Source organism: Rutidosis leptorrhynchoides, chromosome 9 (genome assembly GCF_046630445.1).
Source record: "Rutidosis leptorrhynchoides isolate AG116_Rl617_1_P2 chromosome 9, CSIRO_AGI_Rlap_v1, whole genome shotgun sequence".
In the NCBI taxonomy this organism is placed as follows: Eukaryota; Viridiplantae; Streptophyta; class Magnoliopsida; order Asterales; family Asteraceae; genus Rutidosis; species Rutidosis leptorrhynchoides.
In genome coordinates this window covers 324,927,332-324,944,020 of record NC_092341.1, presented here as the reverse complement: position 1 = coordinate 324,944,020, position 16,689 = coordinate 324,927,332, and the positions used below count along the sequence as shown (strand labels likewise).

The 16,689-nt window shown below is 34.6% G+C and overlaps 2 protein-coding genes and 1 non-coding gene across 3 annotated transcripts; 1 reads left to right on the top strand and 2 right to left on the bottom strand.

Annotated features, from left to right (window-relative positions):
• Nucleotides 1-4,510: 4,510 nt before the first annotated feature.
• Nucleotides 4,511-7,768, top strand: LOC139866824 (chloroplastic import inner membrane translocase subunit HP30-2-like). Its single transcript, XM_071855117.1, has 6 exons — nt 4,511-4,879; nt 5,419-5,534; nt 5,663-5,789; nt 6,335-6,483; nt 7,176-7,238; nt 7,598-7,768. Exons 1-6 carry the CDS (start codon nt 4,577-4,579, stop codon nt 7,632-7,634), a joined length of 795 nt encoding a protein of 264 aa, XP_071711218.1. The 5' UTR covers nt 4,511-4,576; the 3' UTR covers nt 7,635-7,768.
• A 302-nt stretch (nt 7,769-8,070) lies between these two features.
• LOC139869035 (ABC transporter B family member 14-like) lies at nt 8,071-14,926 on the bottom strand. The gene is made up of 10 exons (XM_071857366.1): nt 14,678-14,926; nt 14,523-14,577; nt 14,045-14,220; nt 13,732-13,932; nt 13,044-13,303; nt 12,128-12,441; nt 11,450-11,673; nt 10,655-10,998; nt 10,113-10,546; nt 8,071-9,536 (listed from the first exon to the last, which is right to left on the bottom strand). Exons 1-10 carry the CDS (start codon nt 14,924-14,926, stop codon nt 8,071-8,073), a joined length of 3,723 nt encoding a protein of 1,240 aa, XP_071713467.1.
• Nucleotides 12,639-12,835, bottom strand: LOC139869625 (U2 spliceosomal RNA). The gene has a single exon (XR_011766228.1). It is a non-coding gene; the product is annotated as a U2 spliceosomal RNA (small nuclear RNA).
• Nucleotides 14,927-16,689: the final 1,763 nt, after the last annotated feature.

The window sequence follows — 16,689 nt, the reverse complement described above, 5'->3', positions numbered from 1 at the left end:
GAAATATTTAGAGTTTAAAAGTGGGACTATATACTCACCTTTTCCTTGAAGGTATTTAACTCAACTTGGTCTCCGATAGATATCACGAACCTAACCATATATATAATATATCAACATATTTTCTTTTCAAGTAATCGTTACATATATACATATATATATATATATATATATATATATATATATATATATATATATATATATATACTTATAATACTTTTAATATTTTCTTAGTCCGTAGTTAGCAGTCTGTTGTTAATGGTCCACAATTAGTTGCTCAATAAAATAAATAAAGAACCCATCGTATTCGTATTGATCAGAATTAATCTCGACCCATGGTACCATGTTGTCAAATGACGTGTTGCGTACATAAAGTACCGTGTTGTCAGATGACGTGTTGAGTACAATCATGAGGTCTTATGATTAATCTTCTCGTGTTGTTTACGGGTGGTTCTGGAATATATAAAATCAAATCATAAGTAAATATATATTAAATATTATGTTAATTAGCCAAGATATGATTAATCCGATTTTGTCATAATATGATATATTACAGGTTTTGAAGTGTTTTAAAAATCAAATTAGAAGGATCTATTTAGTTTGCGAACAGGTTTGAAATCATTCAAACTATGTTCTTGTTGTTAAAAATTTTATAACACAAAATAAGATAGCTATATAAATATGAATCGAATAAGATAGCTATATAAATATGAATCGAATAAGATAGCTACTGGAAAAGATAGAAAATAATCTTGATCAAACTTTCTTATGATGATTATAAGTTGTTCATGAAGCTAGTTCTTCATGAGTATTTGTTGAGATTGTGAAGAACACTTAGAGTTCCTAAGAGTGTGTTTTTTTTTTTTTTTTTTTTTTTGTTAGAGAAAGATGGTTGTAAGAATGAAATGAAAAACCAAGGTGATGGTGATACTTATAGGACAGTCTGGTTATTGAGGGAACAAGGACAAATTATTGTGTTGAATTTTTTAGTAATAATGTATGCTAGCTTACAAATAAGATTCCCTCTTATCTAGGGCAGATCTAAAGCTGATAAGGATATTGATTTGATGTGTATTTACCAATAGTAAATACGTATGGATGATGGGTATGATACGGTAAAAGAAGCTCAAAATCGGGCTTTTATTTTGGGTCCAACCGGGCCAAAAATAAAATTTTAAGACATTTTTAATAAAGCAATGTTAACCCAAAAAAAAAATTTCCAAGCTGACCTGGCAGCTCGACCCCAGCCAGGGGCTCTGCCCCTTGGACCCCGCCAGGGGTTGCCACCCCTTGGACCCCGCTTATCGGGGGCGCTGCCCCCGAACCCCCGTCATAATCAAGATAAGTTCAAACAAGTGTGCACTCCACACTTCCCCAAACTTGTTCGATATTTATCAAGATTATTTTGGTTACAAATTAATCCCATTACACTTAAATCATATTGGTGACATAAATCACAACACATTATAGATTGTAAGTATATATGTCAAAGAACGTTACATATAGTTATCGTTTTGAAAACTTAAGTTAGTGGTCTCAAAGTATACTTATAACTCATTGTTGTTAGTTCACAATGAAATGTTAAACCATCCTTAAATCATGTTAAATATGTATAGATATGTACATATACATAATCGTATAATTATCGTGTGTTATATAGTTCGTGATATCATCGGTCAAATTGGACGGTCAAACGTTGTGTAAAACTCTTTTCAAAAATATAAGTCTCAACAGTTTGGATTGCTTATCATGTTGGTAAGGTTTAATTTATGTAAATATTAATCTCATAAGTATAGAACGATCGGAAAATTCCGGGTCGTTACAGATGTGTATTGAAATATGAAATCTTGTGGTCTATTGTTACGATTTGATATATATAGGTTAAACCTATAACTCACCAACATTTTTGTTGACGTTTAAAGCATGTTTATTCTAAGGTGAATACTAAGAGCTTCCGCTGTTGCATACTAAAATAAGGACAAGATTTGGAGTCCATGTTTGTATGATATTGTGTAAAAACTGCATTCAAGAAACTGATTTCGATGTAACATATTTGTATTGTAAACCATTATGTAGTGGTCGTGTGTAAACAGGATATTTTAGATTATCATTATTTGATAATCTACGTAAAGCTTTTTAAACCTTTATTTATGAAATAAAGGTTATAGTTTGTTTTAAAAATGAATGCAGTCTTTGAAAAACGTCTCATATAGAGGTCAAAACCTCGCAACGAAATCAATTAATATGGAACGTTTTTAATCAATAAGAACGGGACATTTCACCATGTGCTATTGGCAAACCTCGATCCGAGATAAAAGTAAGCTCTGACATACGATCACCCATTCCCCAAGTCATCAAATGGTCTCGTAGGTTGCCCAAAAACTAATCCAAAGACTCGTTTGTCTCGCCGCCAGCAATTCCATAAGCCAATGGCAAAATTCCATTATTGCCATCCATCGCAACAGCAACTAAATTTGTACCCAAATATCCTACCTTCAAATGCGCTCCATCGACGATGATTATCGGGCGACAATGTTGAACAAATGATCGAATCTGCAGGAATGAACAATGTTAAAACAAATATGTTTTTAATTTTTGAATCGATACGCAAGGAACGCAAAATTTAAAATATACATATTAAATGGTAATAGTGATACTTACAACTACGCCAAGGGAATAATAACACATCAGAAATCTATTTTCTTTGTCTGTGATCAAATTCGTTACGCTTCCGGGGTTGTGAATCTTAATGTTATGTAGGTAAATTGGAAGCATTTGGTACGACTCTTCACTACTCCCACGAAGCATCTGTAATGTATGACATTTGGCCCTCCATGCTTGATTGTAAGATATGCTGACACTAAATCGGCTGCCTATATCCGCACGTATATCGTTTGCTTTATATTTCCGGTTTGCAGATTTGAATGAATCCACAAGCATACTACCCAACACCTTTTTGATTGCATGTTTATTGTTTCCCATAATTAGTGTGCGTGAGCATGTGTGTACGTCATGCAGTTTCTTTACCATAAAGTTTTCAGTGAATCGTATTCTGTAAGCACTACATTTCCACTCACAGTTTGGCAACACACATTTAGCGGTGTATCGAGATTTGTCTGACTTTACAGGCTTTATTTGGAAGTTTTCTTCAAGACATTTTGTAAATAGGGTGTTTATAAACTCTTCTTTGTTCAAGAAAGTTTGACGGACTTTAATTAAATCTGACACCCTATACGTGGTTGGTATTTCAGTCGTCTGTTCGCGCTCTTCCTCATGCTGACTCAAAAGAGTTGGCATATTCCAGAACGGATCTTGCTTTTCTTCTTCATATTGGAATTCTGAATCACTATCTTCGACAAGAGGTACCTCAAACGGGTGGTCTAATTCTTTAATTTTACATACGTTTTCAAGACCATAGTTATGCAAATCAAACTCTTCTGTGTTAGGAAGTGGCAATTCAGGTTCTTCCGCTTCCAAATTGTTACTTGCAAGGTTTTCTTCGGTATCATTTTGTAGTAATAATTGTTGTGGTTGGTGTTTTGGTGGTTTTGGTGATTTTGGTTTTTTTGGTGTGGGTGTTTCTTGGTTTTGTTGTAGTAGTGGCTGGTTTGTCGAGAATTTCGTTTCTGGAATCCGTTGTGGCTGATGCATTATTACTCTATCGACAATATAAATATCAATAGGAGCATTTACAATTGCATATCGTAAAAACTCTAGAAAGTCTTCAGCATCATCAGTAATATCAAAAACTTGATTATAAAAAACGTATCTCATTGAAACAGCTGCATTCGGTGGGAATTGAATCTTTTTAAGAACATTTTTTAACAATATTCTCCGATTCATTGATTTTACGGGCGCAATTGGGAGTCTTAACCGAATTCTAAAACAATCTCGTGGCATATATATGGGTATGTTGTTAATGTACTCCAAAGAACCCCCACAACATATATTAACAACAAATTTATCATCATTAACACAATTCATAATGACAAAAATTAGTGAAAAAGTGGTTAAAATAGTACCTTAACGTGGGTATAAGCTCTGCATTGAAAAATTTTGAAATTTTTACGAGACTGTGATTTCAAAGTCTCAGGGTCAATCTATATATAGGGACAAAAATCTAGGATATCTGACGAAATCTTATCCACAAAATCGTATTTCTGATCAGATAAGGTCGCAAGCTCGCAAGACGCAAGGACGCAAGCTTGAGCCTTGCGAGGGCAACTCGCAAGGCACCTTGCGTCTTGCGAGGGCAATCTGGCAATTTTTTTTTTTTGGACTCCAGCGCAAGAAACTTCATGGGAATGGGCATTTTGGCTATAATCCCATAAATATAACCATAGAAAAATAATAAAAAAATATATAAATATAAACATAAATAAATAAATATAAATATAAACATTAAATTAAATAATTATAATTATAATTAATTAATAATTAAATTTATTAAAATAATAATATAATAAAAAAGAGTTATTAAATACGGCAAAACCAAAGTCCGGTACTATTTCATTCCAAAAAAGAAAACCCAATCCAAAACCCGCCTCCATCATCATCTCTTCACACCAACAACCAAAAAATGGGAGCAGGAAAGCATACCGAATTAGTAATTCACGCACAAAAAGAATTTGTGGAAAACAATCCAATCACTCAAATTCAAACTAAATACAAAGAATTCGAAAATGGATTCAAAGGTTGGCTCGCTAAACAATCCTTACCCGTTGAAGCCGCCGTCGTCACCATCACCAGCGCCGCCCAGGGTGCCGCCATGGGTGGCCTCATGGGTACTCTCACTAACGACGCCGCTTCCACTTTTCCGGCCACCCCACCTTCCGGTGCCGGCCTGAATTCCCAAGCTATGGCCTCTTTTCAGCAAGCTCAGGTTAGGTTTTCTAATTTTGATTTATTATAGTGTGATTTTGCAATTGGGCATAGGTTTATGACGGTTACTTTGTTAGAATGGAATTGTTAAAAGAATTTTGGAATGTTTGTTAGGGTTTAAGAAACTTAAAAAGATTGTGCTATGGGAACTTATTATAGGTTTCAACTGTTTTAAAGTACTTCCTAAAGTTTTGAATGTGATTATGTGATAATTGTGTTTTTCATTTGCAGGTTTGGTTTGCTGAAACTTATGTGTAATTGAAATAATTAGTTCAGGATTTAGATGCTGCAACAAAACCGATTTACATTAAATTATATATATTCTAGATGTTTACATAGCTGGTTATTTGATAATCGCAACTTCTAAGTTCTAATAGACGCGCATATTCAGACACTATATCCCGCAGCATATACTCGTTTGAGCTGATTCTTTGATATTGCATAATGACTTCTGATATCGGTTTATACATTTTATAGTCATAGTTTCATTCAACATTCAATATTTTATGTAATGTACATTATTCGATTGTTTTGTTTCAGGCTCTTGCAGGTGGGCCCTTTGTACAAGCTCGTAATTTTGCTGTAATGACAGGTGTTAATGCAGGCATATCATGTGTCATGAAAAGATTAAGAGGCAAGGAAGATGTCCAAACCAGGTAACTGTAATTTATGTTCCTAAATTTATCAATATTATATGTAATTAACGAGAGTTGTATTTTGAGTCCTTAAACTAAGTTTTATGCAACACAAAGCGCTTATGTTTGTTATGAATGTACTGGTGCAGTATGGTAGCAGCTTTCGGTTCCGGAATCATGTTTTCTTTGGTTAGCGGCATGGGAGGTCCTAATCAAGCTGCAAATGTACTCTCGTCTGGCGTTTTCTTTGCACTTGTTCAAGGTGGACTCTATAAGGTGATCATATGTACTAATAAAGTGCTTGCAATCGTATATGGGTCCCGTTGAAACTTTGCTACTTGAAATTGCAACACACTCTACTTATGGGGCAAGCTAAGATTACGTATATAAACGGGTAAACGGATAAGGTTTCTACCCATTTTACTTCATATCTACGCAGCTGAACCGGGTTATCCGTGACCGTTTCCGACCCCTTACCTGGCTGCTAGTAACATATGAACCTTAGACATCTTTTGAGGATATCAGGATAAGATTACGTATATATTTGCTCATTTTCTATTTTCTAAACCTAATAAGAGACTTTTAAAGTCATTTCACTAAGTGTAGCTTCTTTTCGGGGTTTAGTATATAAAAGATAAACGTTACCCATAATTTTATCCTATGTATCCAACGTTTAGTCATTGCTATTGTATGTATCTGGTGACTTCGTTGACTTCTTGATTTGACACATCAATATAAATCATCACTGTTTTAATATATAAGAGGTCATGATAGATTTCGTACTTGATTTTGTATTATTAACTAGAATAATAATTTTGCAGGTAGGAGAAAAATTTTCAAAGCCGCCAGTTGAAGATGTGTTGTACAGTGAAACTAAACTGATGTTGACTACACTTGGACTTGAGAGTTATGAGAAAAACTTTAAAAAGGGCTTGTTAACCGACCGAACTTTGCCGCTGCTTAACGACAGGCAAGTTTATATCTTTTAGTAGTTAGAGGTTGGGATTCTGACCTAATTAGTTATGGATGGGTGATTCTAGTTATTATTCATTTCTAACAGATAAAAAACATAAAGTTACCTTAAAAGGAAAACAAGTTTTTTATTAAAACCTCGTAAAATATTCTAAACATTTGACTGCGTTTAGTTGCTGAAAAGTGGACGTGTTTTAAAGTTTTTTTAATGGGAAACTTAATAAAAAACTATTCACTAAAAATGAAAATGGCACTTTTTTAATTTATATCGTCACTTTTAAAAACCATGTTATTTCCTGAAAAAAATATCATTGAAAATGGAAAATCACTTTTTTAATTTATAGCTACACTTTTAAAAACTCTTTTTTGTAGTGTTCAATTGCTTTTTTTTTTCGTAGCCATAGAATTCATGTGATATTAACTTAATTAAGAAAACATCTTATCATGTTTTAAATCTTTTTACTAATTTTCAAGAAGTATGAAACGACTCCTATTTTCTAGAAAAATGGAAATGGTTAATGATAAAAATTTCAACTAAATGCATTCTAGTCGCTTTGGGTCAACCCAAACAGACATGAATAGTGCTGAATACCACCTGTTTAATCCAAACCCATTACCCAACCTGCCTGACTCACCCATTTTGCATATCGATTTCTTACTATTGATTGTGTCTTTGGGTATCTTAATCAGTGCTCTGCAAGAAGTAAAAATACCTCCTGGACCGCGACTTGTGATTCTTGATCATGTCCAAAGGTATAAAATCTTTTCCCTTTTACTACAACCACTTATTTCAGAATTTATGTTAATATTATATACTCCGTATCAGTTATAAATAAAAAACATGGATTAGTTTGAGATTTTGATCATATCCAAAACTTCAAAGGTACTAGTTTTACTGCTTCTTTGGTACGAAAAGGTGACATTGAAGATTTATAGTTATGCTATATGCTACAGTATATTATTTAATTATTTATAGTTAAATAATGTGATATCCAATCATTCCCAGTATACATGTATGAGGGGGAGTGTTTGGCTTCCTCTTGTTGAAAAATTAGAGGATTTTAATTCGTTAAATTGATAATGTAATGAAGATATAACCTTTCGATGTGCAGGAACAAGGACGTGAAGAAAAGCGGTAGGCGGGCATAGGCAAGTCAATGTAGGACGATTGAATCGAAAACGGCAAGAGATCTATGGTTTTGTAGCAAATTCAATTTTATATGTAATAACATATGACACCATTCGAGATTTTATTATATCTATAGAGAATATGCTCTTTCTTATTATGATTTTATAATTCATTTGGTATTTGTATTTCCTTCTAAAGTTGCTAAAAACTTGCACTATGTCGATTTAAAAAAATCGATAACATATGAATTTTTTTTTTATTTTTTTGTAAAACTTGGAATTCCTATTTAACTTCAAAAATAGCAGAATATGTGATACCTTTATATCTTTTATTAAAAACAATACTAAATACTCTTGCTACAATACTAGGCTGAAATAAATATACTAAAATGACCAAATGAGTGAAATTGCTTCTACATGATATGAAGTTCTTTTTTTTATTTTTTTATAATAACATCTACTTCATGTTTTGAATGTTGTAGAATCTAGAATAAACTCCATCAGAAACAGCTACCAAAGATGAATGGGTACCCATTTCCACCACTTTACCTTTCTCCATAACAACAATAGTATCCGAATGTACTACTGTCGAAAGCCTATGCGCAACCGTAATCTGCGTCGACTGTATCCCGTTGATCCCGTTTCTGTTTATCGATTCCATTGCACTCACAACTGCTCTTTCGGACTCTGCATCAAGCGCACTTGTCGCCTCATCAAGCAACATAATTGCAGGTTTCTTTAACAACGTTCTCGCAATCGCAATCCTCTGTTTTTGTCCACCCGACAACTGGCATCCTTTTTCTCCAACAACCGTATCGTACCCATCTGGCAAGTTACTTACAAATTCATGAATATTCGCTTCTTTTGATACCTCGATTATTTCACTTTCAGAAGCTGTTTCTGTTCCGTAACATATGTTGGCCCGAATCGAACAACTAAAAAGCAAAGGTTCTTGTTGTACCAACCCAATTTGTTTCCTTAAGTTTCTTAAATTATAATGTGTTATATCTCGTCCATCGATTAATATCACCCCGTCCGATGGAACATAGAATCTTAACAATAAAGCTAAAACCGATGACTTCCCGGCCCCACTGGGTCCCACTAGAGCCACATTCGAGCCCGCTTCAATCCGTAAAGTAAAGTTATCGAGTATCTTCACTTCAGGCCTTAACGGATAACTAAAGTGAATATGTTGGAACTCGATTTCTCCTACGATCTTTTTACAAGCCGGGTTCTCGGGTTCATCTGGTTCGATCTCGGTTTTACGATCTAGAGCTTGAAATACCGGCGTTAATACATTGACAGCTGAGATTACAGTTGGTATCAGAGTCCATAATTCGGTTATCGAAGGTACTGTAAGCGAAAAAATTTGGTACGCTCGAATACCGTTTTCAAAACTGGCTTGATGTTTTTCAACCAAAACAGTTGAATACCATAACGCAACCGCATGTGCAATGTTCCATAAACAAAGTGATACACCTTGAATAAACCCATACCATAAACTTTGTTTTCTGCTTATTTGTAACGGTCGATCAAGTGACAATTTAGCTCGTTTTAGTACGTGTTCTTCGTGACAGAACGAAGCAACGGTTCGTATGTTAGTTGCTGATTCGGAAGCAAGTGCAACGACTTCTGAATGGGCTGCAGTAGTGTCTCCTGAAAATCCTTTGGCGGATTTGGCTTGAATTAGCCCACCGATAAAGTGACATGGCATAACAGCCCATGCCACTAGGCCCATTCGCCAGTTAACAATCAAACTAACGATAGTTGCTATTAATATCGAGGAAATACATTGCACAATTACTGCCATACGGTCTGATATTATGGTCTTGACTGTGGATGTTTCGTTTATGATACGCGACGTTAGGGAACCGACACTGTTCTCTGGCTTATCGAACCATGCTAATTCGTTACGAAGCACCGCTACAAGATACAGGTAAATAAAACAAATGAAACCGTTGTGTAAATTTTCATTAAGAACCAAATGTTCATGTAAAATAGAGGTGGCAAACCACATTGGGTAACATGTCTAAACAGGCTAATTTTATATTCGGGTCGGTTCAAGTTGACGGTAATCTTGTAAGTTAACCATTTATAAGTTATCAAGAAAAAGGTCAACATGGTCAAAGTTCTTATGCATCAACTGTAAATGGATAAGGTTTTTTCTGTTCGGGTTACTCAGCGAACGTTTTTGAGCATTCCCTAGCCACCCTAGGTATTAAGGTTTGAACAACCTGAGACCTCTTGTGAGGATATCAGGACCCACACCAGTAGACTATCTTGGGATGGTTTATGCATCAACTGTTAATAGTTTTTTTGAAGTTTTGTGTCTATTGTAAAAAATTATGAATATTTGAATTTTTTTTTTTATGGGTGAAGAAATTCAACACTATGGGTGACTTTGACCAGTTTCCATCCAAGCACAATATTTTGATACATAACCCAAATTGACCCATTCTTTAGTAAATGGGTAAGAGTATAGTAGTATGGATGGAATACCTGAATACAAAGCTTGCCGAAGATTTGTCATTGCTTTCTCTCCAATTACTCCATATAAATAATGCTGCAAAGTCTGACTGAAGAGTGAAAGCAAACCGATTCCAGAAAACAATAACGAATACCATCCAACTTTCTCTTTAGCATTATCCTTGTAATACGCAACTCCAATCGTTATAATAAAGAATCCAAAAATCGGTTTCGAGATTCCAGAAAACGCAGCAGCACAAGAACCAACACCAATCTTTATAAACTCTCGGTTGTTTAAACCAAACCAGATTCTAAAAAATATATCTTTTTTCTCACTTTCGTCCTTTTGATCTTTCTTCGGAGTATCTTCAATAAGTTTGTTCGTTTCTGTAGGCGTACCATATAATCCCACTTGTTCAGAAACATGTTTATTTACTATTTCTGTCTCTTTAATGGGATTAACCGAGCTGCAAAACAAGAGAATTTAAATCAGTTAGAAATATATACACTCACTACCCATTTTGACCGTTACCCGACCCGCCCATTTTGCATCAACTAAGTAAGAAGATACAAACCTTGATTCACTTTCAGTGCTGATGTTCTGCATGCTAAATAAGTTGTTATAAAACTTGCTTGTTTGTAACAAGTTGCTGTGTGTTCCTGTATCGGTGACTTGTCCATTTTGTACAACTACAATCATGTCTGCGTTAACAATAGTCGACATCCTATGCGCGATTAAAATAACTGTTCTTCCTTTCATTGCAGTTTCAAGTGCATCTTGAACCAGTTTTTCAGATTCTGAATCGAGTGCACTTGTTGCTTCATCAAGCAAAAGAATCGGAGGGTTTTTCAATATGGCTCTTGCGATTGCAATTCGTTGTTTCTGTCCGCCTGATAACTGTACACCCCTTTGTCCAACCTTACAATTAAATCCACCTCAGCATCTAAGTATCAGTTAATATCCACATGGGAAATGACATGTTATAGAGGTACGAAAATGGATACGTATAATGTTGTTTTACAAAAGTTGGTCGTATCTTCAAAAATAAACATTTTTAGGTGGCAATATTTGCCTCATGTAAGCCAATTTTAAATGGGCATTGATATATCCACAATCTTTTTTTTTTTTTTTTTTTTTTTTTTTGTATATCCACCATAAATGTGAAATAACAAGTTGTACAGTACAACATGTTAATGCATATTTATGGTGGATATATCAAAAAATATAGTAGATATATAACCACCCATTTTGAATAGTTAAATTCATGTTAGTGGTACTTAATTGTTTCGTATGGCTATTCATTCTTAACATTGCATTTTAGTTAACCATCTAAGCTAAACATACGAGTTGTTAAGTTAATGAAACTTACATCTGTTAAGTACTGATTTGGGAGTTGGGATATGAAAGTGTGCGAATTTGCCATTGTTGATGCTCTTTGGATCATGTCGTCGTCTGCGTCTTTGTTTCCGACCAGCATATTATCCTTGATTGTGCCAGAAAAAAGTGCAGGTTCCTGTGAAACGGCTCCTATATTTTCTCTTAGAAACTTTATGTCAAGATCCTTCACATTATGGTTGTCAACGAGCACCTCACCTGACCGCCAAAAGGTAAAATGGGTAAATTTGGAGAGTTGGGTTTGAGGCTAAAATGGTTTTAGTAAAACCATGTAGGCCAGAAGAGGGACCTTTTTACCCAAATTTATAAGCTGTTTACTAGTAATTCGTGTGCCAAATATGATTGCAAATGTATAGTATTCATGAATCGTAGTTTGACGATTTAAGAGGTTTTATGCTTTAAAATTACACTTTGAGTGAATTTCGACTTACATCGATCCATTTATAATGTTCGACCCATTTGACCCATCTCCATTTTAATCATACTTTTTCCTTATTCAAGTAAAATGATTTATGATGCCTTTTTGAGTTATACGTACACTTTATCTGACTTGTTTTTAGTTTTAAGCTTTTGACTGCTTAGAATGAAAATACCCAACGATTATGGGTCGAAATTGCCACCTAAACTTAAAAAGGCAGTGTTGGGCTCAAACCTTTTTCTGGATCATAGAATCTTGGCACAAGAGAAATAATGGTGCTTTTCCCGCACCCGCTACTACCCACTAAAGCCACAACCTTTCCTGCAGGGATGCATAATGAGAATCCTTGAAGGATCATTTTTTCTTGACGTGACGGATACGCAAAATAAACGTCACGAATCTCTATATTCCCATTTATCTTTTCAAGTTTCTCCCCTTTTGAATCATAACTTATAGCTGATTTTCTGTCAATCACCTCGAACACTTCTTTTCCTGCAGCCCTTGCTTGATTAAAAATTTGCATATCTGGTGCTGCATATGTTATTGATCTGCATGGTAAACAACCAACATTCACAGAGCTAATTGCATTGTAAAATTTCAAACTTTTTCAAGTTTCCAGCGTTGTTTTGTATTATAAAAAGGTTAAAAGTAATTAAAAACTAAAAATATTATTTACAACAATATTTTGAAAGATTACATTACTAACGTAATAAGAAGCCTAAAAAAAAATTTCAACTAATAATTAGAGGGGTGTGCCCGGCCTAGGCAGTAGTGCAACACCAAGGCGACACATGAAGAGCCCCATTAGCAAGCTAATGTAATGGGCCTTCTCCCATAAAAAATAAGATTAATATCGAGTAAGCCGATGGCTCACATATCAGATATTAAACTGATATGAACAGATACTACACTTGATCTTAGCCAAAAGGCCGAGAAAGGTATGCTTCTTTCATCCTTGGGCCTTTGTTTTTATACACAACTCTTTCATGTTGGTTTATCTCACTCATTCGATGTGGGACAGAAACAACAATGTAGTAGTTGTTTGGTCTCTTTTTCGTAAAGACTTATGCAGAACATAATAGTCAGATGTTAAACATATTAACGATTATTTGTGAAATTTTCTACATCCTGCACATAATCTGATTCTTACATGGCTCCGAAGAGGATGCTCATAACTGCAGCTATAACATCACCGCCTTGAGCTCGTTTGGCAACAACAACAATGGCTCCGATCCATACAATCAAAGCCCAAGAACAAAATGTTACCGTTTGAAATAAACCCGTTCCCACTCCCTTAAGTAACGCTTCACCCTTGCTTATAATTAACTGTCTCTGCATACACTCTGAAAAATATTGTGTTGCACTGTTTTCTCCAACAAAAGCAAACACTGTTCTAATCTGGGAAACCGTCTGCAATCGATCAACGTTGACTTTCAAAACACTTTCGAAATAAACAACCAGGTTAGTACATATTAAACCGCAACCTCCTTTGACCATGTTGACTTTCTCTTCAAGTTCCAGTTTTTGTTTTGTTTTAGGTAATCATCTAATCTAATCTTTACTTCATAAAAATCATAACAGAATTTTGGCTTCAGTTTGTTTGATTTCCATGTTTGACCATGTTTGACTTTTTATAATGTTGCACAGGGAAACTTGTTAACTTTAAGGATTACCTTTAAGTGAAAATTATTAAAGCTGATTACCTTTTATTGGTAAAATTGAAAATGGTTCTGTAAAATCAGGCCAAGTTTGTTTTATGTTTGACCATGTTTGACTTTTTGTAATCAAGCTTAGTACTTAAGTATATGACATTTATGATTGGAGTATTGAGTAATTACCTGTTCTACCATTGTTGTAGCTTCTGCAAGGTAATTTGCTTTTGTGGCTGAAATGGAGTTCATCTTCTTCGTATAAGTGGCTCCAATCATAAGAATCATAGGAACAACCAACAACGTGAGCAACGAAACTTCCCAGCATGATATAAACGCTATTATAACTCCGGTAACGAAGGTTGCCAAACATGACAGAAAATGGCCCAGCTGTATACATGAAAGAATTTCATCAACCTATATATATGGAAACCGCAGTTTATGTGTAATCAACGTGTCAAACGAACTAAGTACACAAGTGTAAGCATAGACCATTAATTACCTTTTCGCCAATAGCGTCTTGTATGATACTCATGTGATTACTTATGCCTGTGATGATTTTACCGTTTGTCAATTCTGTATCGAAAGCTCCAATCTCTTGTTTAAGAACCGCTTTCAGGTACGCCAATCTCAGTCGCGTAACTTGTCTTTCGCTAGCATACATCCACCCTCCAACTTCTGCAGAGACCAAACCAAGCATGTGTAACCATTGTGTTTTTCTAAATCATGCGTATGCACAACTTCGGGCAGCTTGCAAAGCAGTTTGTCGTCTCCAGATTATTCAGCTCGCAAAACGGATCGGGAACTCTGGCCTGAAAGGGAACCAAAAAAAAAATACCTATATACTTTTTCTTTTTGGGTTCCCTTTCGGGTTCGACTTTCTGACTCGCTTTCTCAGCCGACTAATCTCGAGGCGACAGCCTGCTTTGCAAGTTGCCCGAAGTCGTGCATGGTGAATCTTCGTGGTAAAATAGCTCTACCTATAATTCCAGCAGGAAATGTAGCAAAGGCCATATACCATACAAACGGTATAACCTGATTAAAAATAGTAAACATAGCTAAGAACCATAACAAACTTGTTACAAATAGCTTAATTTGTTAGAGTTGAAAAAAGGCATGCAAATGTATATGTTACCTTTTTGAGAGCTTTAACCATACCAACATCATCATGTATATTGTTACCAAATGCATCTATGGCTTTACCAAGCAGCAAATAACCGAGTGGTTGTGCGAGCCCATGAATAATAGATCCCAACGATGCAAATGCCATTAACGTGTAATCTAATGGACCGGCGTAACTTAAAAGCTTCGTAAAAGGCAATGGCTTATCATTCAAAACTAGCTTTTCATCATCTGTTATTTCTGTTATGCTAGCTTTCTTCATTGTGCATGCAAGTAGTCAGAGAGTGTTAATTGTTTAGAAACTAGTTTTCGTTATATTGTGATGTATATATGTGTATATAAAAACGTATAAGAGAATTTTGAGTGAATATTCCCGCGACTTTATGATATAAAAATGTGCTAGATGTATAAAGTAGTTGTCTTGTATGTTTTGTAATTCGACAATGACTACTTGGGATATTGTTTCGATGTTGATTATATGAATAACAATGTTGTTGTCTTTATTCATGGTCTGCCGTCTCTTGCAGCATATTCTTTATTCGTGTAACTAATATACCTCGTTAATTCGTCTAGCTAGTTCATGTAACCAGCATGAAACAGAATAATTGGTTTCGTCTATCGTTTATGACAATATTCAACCGGATCGTTTGGTTTTGAGGTAAACTTTGTGACTTGATCTTACCTTTTTCGGAAACTTCAAACCTATAAAAAGTGTAAAAGTGTATGATTCTCTTTTTAGTGTTTGTAACTATTCAAATGGAAATGTGCATTCAAACGACAATCGAATGTGCTCATTTAAGTATTTAACCATATGCAAAATCCAAGATTCGAAATTCTCTAAAGGCTTTATTTAAGATCCAGCCTACAGTCCTTGGGATAATCTCATCGAAGATTTGCAGAAGTAATAAAAAAAATTCAAGTAGATGATTTCTATTTATTTCTTTGTCTTTTATATTTGGCATTGGCTCTAACAAAATGCACTATTTTTAACAAAATGCATAGGGCACAACTTCTTCTTGTCTACAGTAAAGAAAATAACAAACGGGTCAAAATGGGTTCATGTTGAATATGGGTCATTTTACAGTATTATCAACATTGCTTGGGTCTGTTAACCCCCAAATACTTTTTTGTCAGTTTTCTATTTTTAAACAATAATGTGATTATATGAATAGATTCAAGTAGGAGGTTGTAAATATACAACTCAACCTGCCTTAACTATTTGACCCATTCAACTTCTTTGAGGCTTTGACCTATTTCATATTTAGCCAAGATTTTTGTTTGACCTCTTTGAGACTAAGAATAAGCATATAGGGTATAGACATATTAAATAAATAGTCTTGAAAAAACTGAACTTAAAGTGCTTATCTCATATCTGTTTTTCGTGAAAAAATATCAAAATTGAAGTGGAGGGGTTTTTCAAACAACAAGGGGTTGGGTCAACTATTCAATCAAATGATAAGGAAGTTTGTTCGCAAGGTACGGAATGTATTGTCAAATATTCAATATGATCCTACAAGATCTGGTTTCGTTCAAGTAAGGAATTCTAGTCAAATGAAAGGATCAGCATTAAAATCTTATAGCAGCAAAATGAAACGCACCTAATGAAGATTAATACATATGAGTTTAGATCCTTTTATTATCTTTCAAATAAGTATTCAAGAAAGTGTATGAAATTGTATGCTTATTTTTTTTATCAGCATGAAATTGTATGTTTATACTTTGAGTTATCTAAAAAACAAAATTAATGTTGAATATAAATGTTTAAACGGGTCGGTATATGGACTCTGATCATTTTTTGAGTATACGGGGTCATGTATGCAAGTTTGTATTCATAATCGTCCCCAAACTTAAACCCGTTAAAAATAAAAATCGTGTTGGAAATTTTGGATAAAACAAATGGTTTTTACCAAACTTTGGACACATATTAATATATGATAACGTAATACATATTAGTAGCTATTTAGTGGATTTTGTAATCCTTGACGAGGACTTTAAAACGAGCTAAAGTGTGTCCAAACTGATAGA

Bases quoted from the DNA above. Each gene is read 5' to 3' on its own strand.
- LOC139866824 (XM_071855117.1), top strand. From the start codon at position 4,577: ATGGGAGCAGGAAAGCATACCGAATTAGTAATTCACGCACAAAAAGAA. The intron at 4,880-5,418 runs GTTAGGTTTTCT...GTTTTGTTTCAG, and splicing joins CCTCTTTTCAGCAAGCTCAG to GCTCTTGCAGGTGGGCCCTT. The intron at 5,790-6,334 runs GTGATCATATGT...ATAATTTTGCAG, and splicing joins TTCAAGGTGGACTCTATAAG to GTAGGAGAAAAATTTTCAAA.
- LOC139869035 (XM_071857366.1), bottom strand. From the start codon at position 14,926: ATGAAGAAAGCTAGCATAACAGAAATAACAGATGATGAAAAGCTAGTT. The intron at 12,442-13,043 runs GTAAGAATCAGA...TTTACCATGCAG, and splicing joins AGCATCCTCTTCGGAGCCAT to ATCAATAACATATGCAGCAC. The intron at 9,537-10,112 runs GTATTCCATCCA...TGTATCTTGTAG, and splicing joins TCGGCAAGCTTTGTATTCAG to CGGTGCTTCGTAACGAATTA.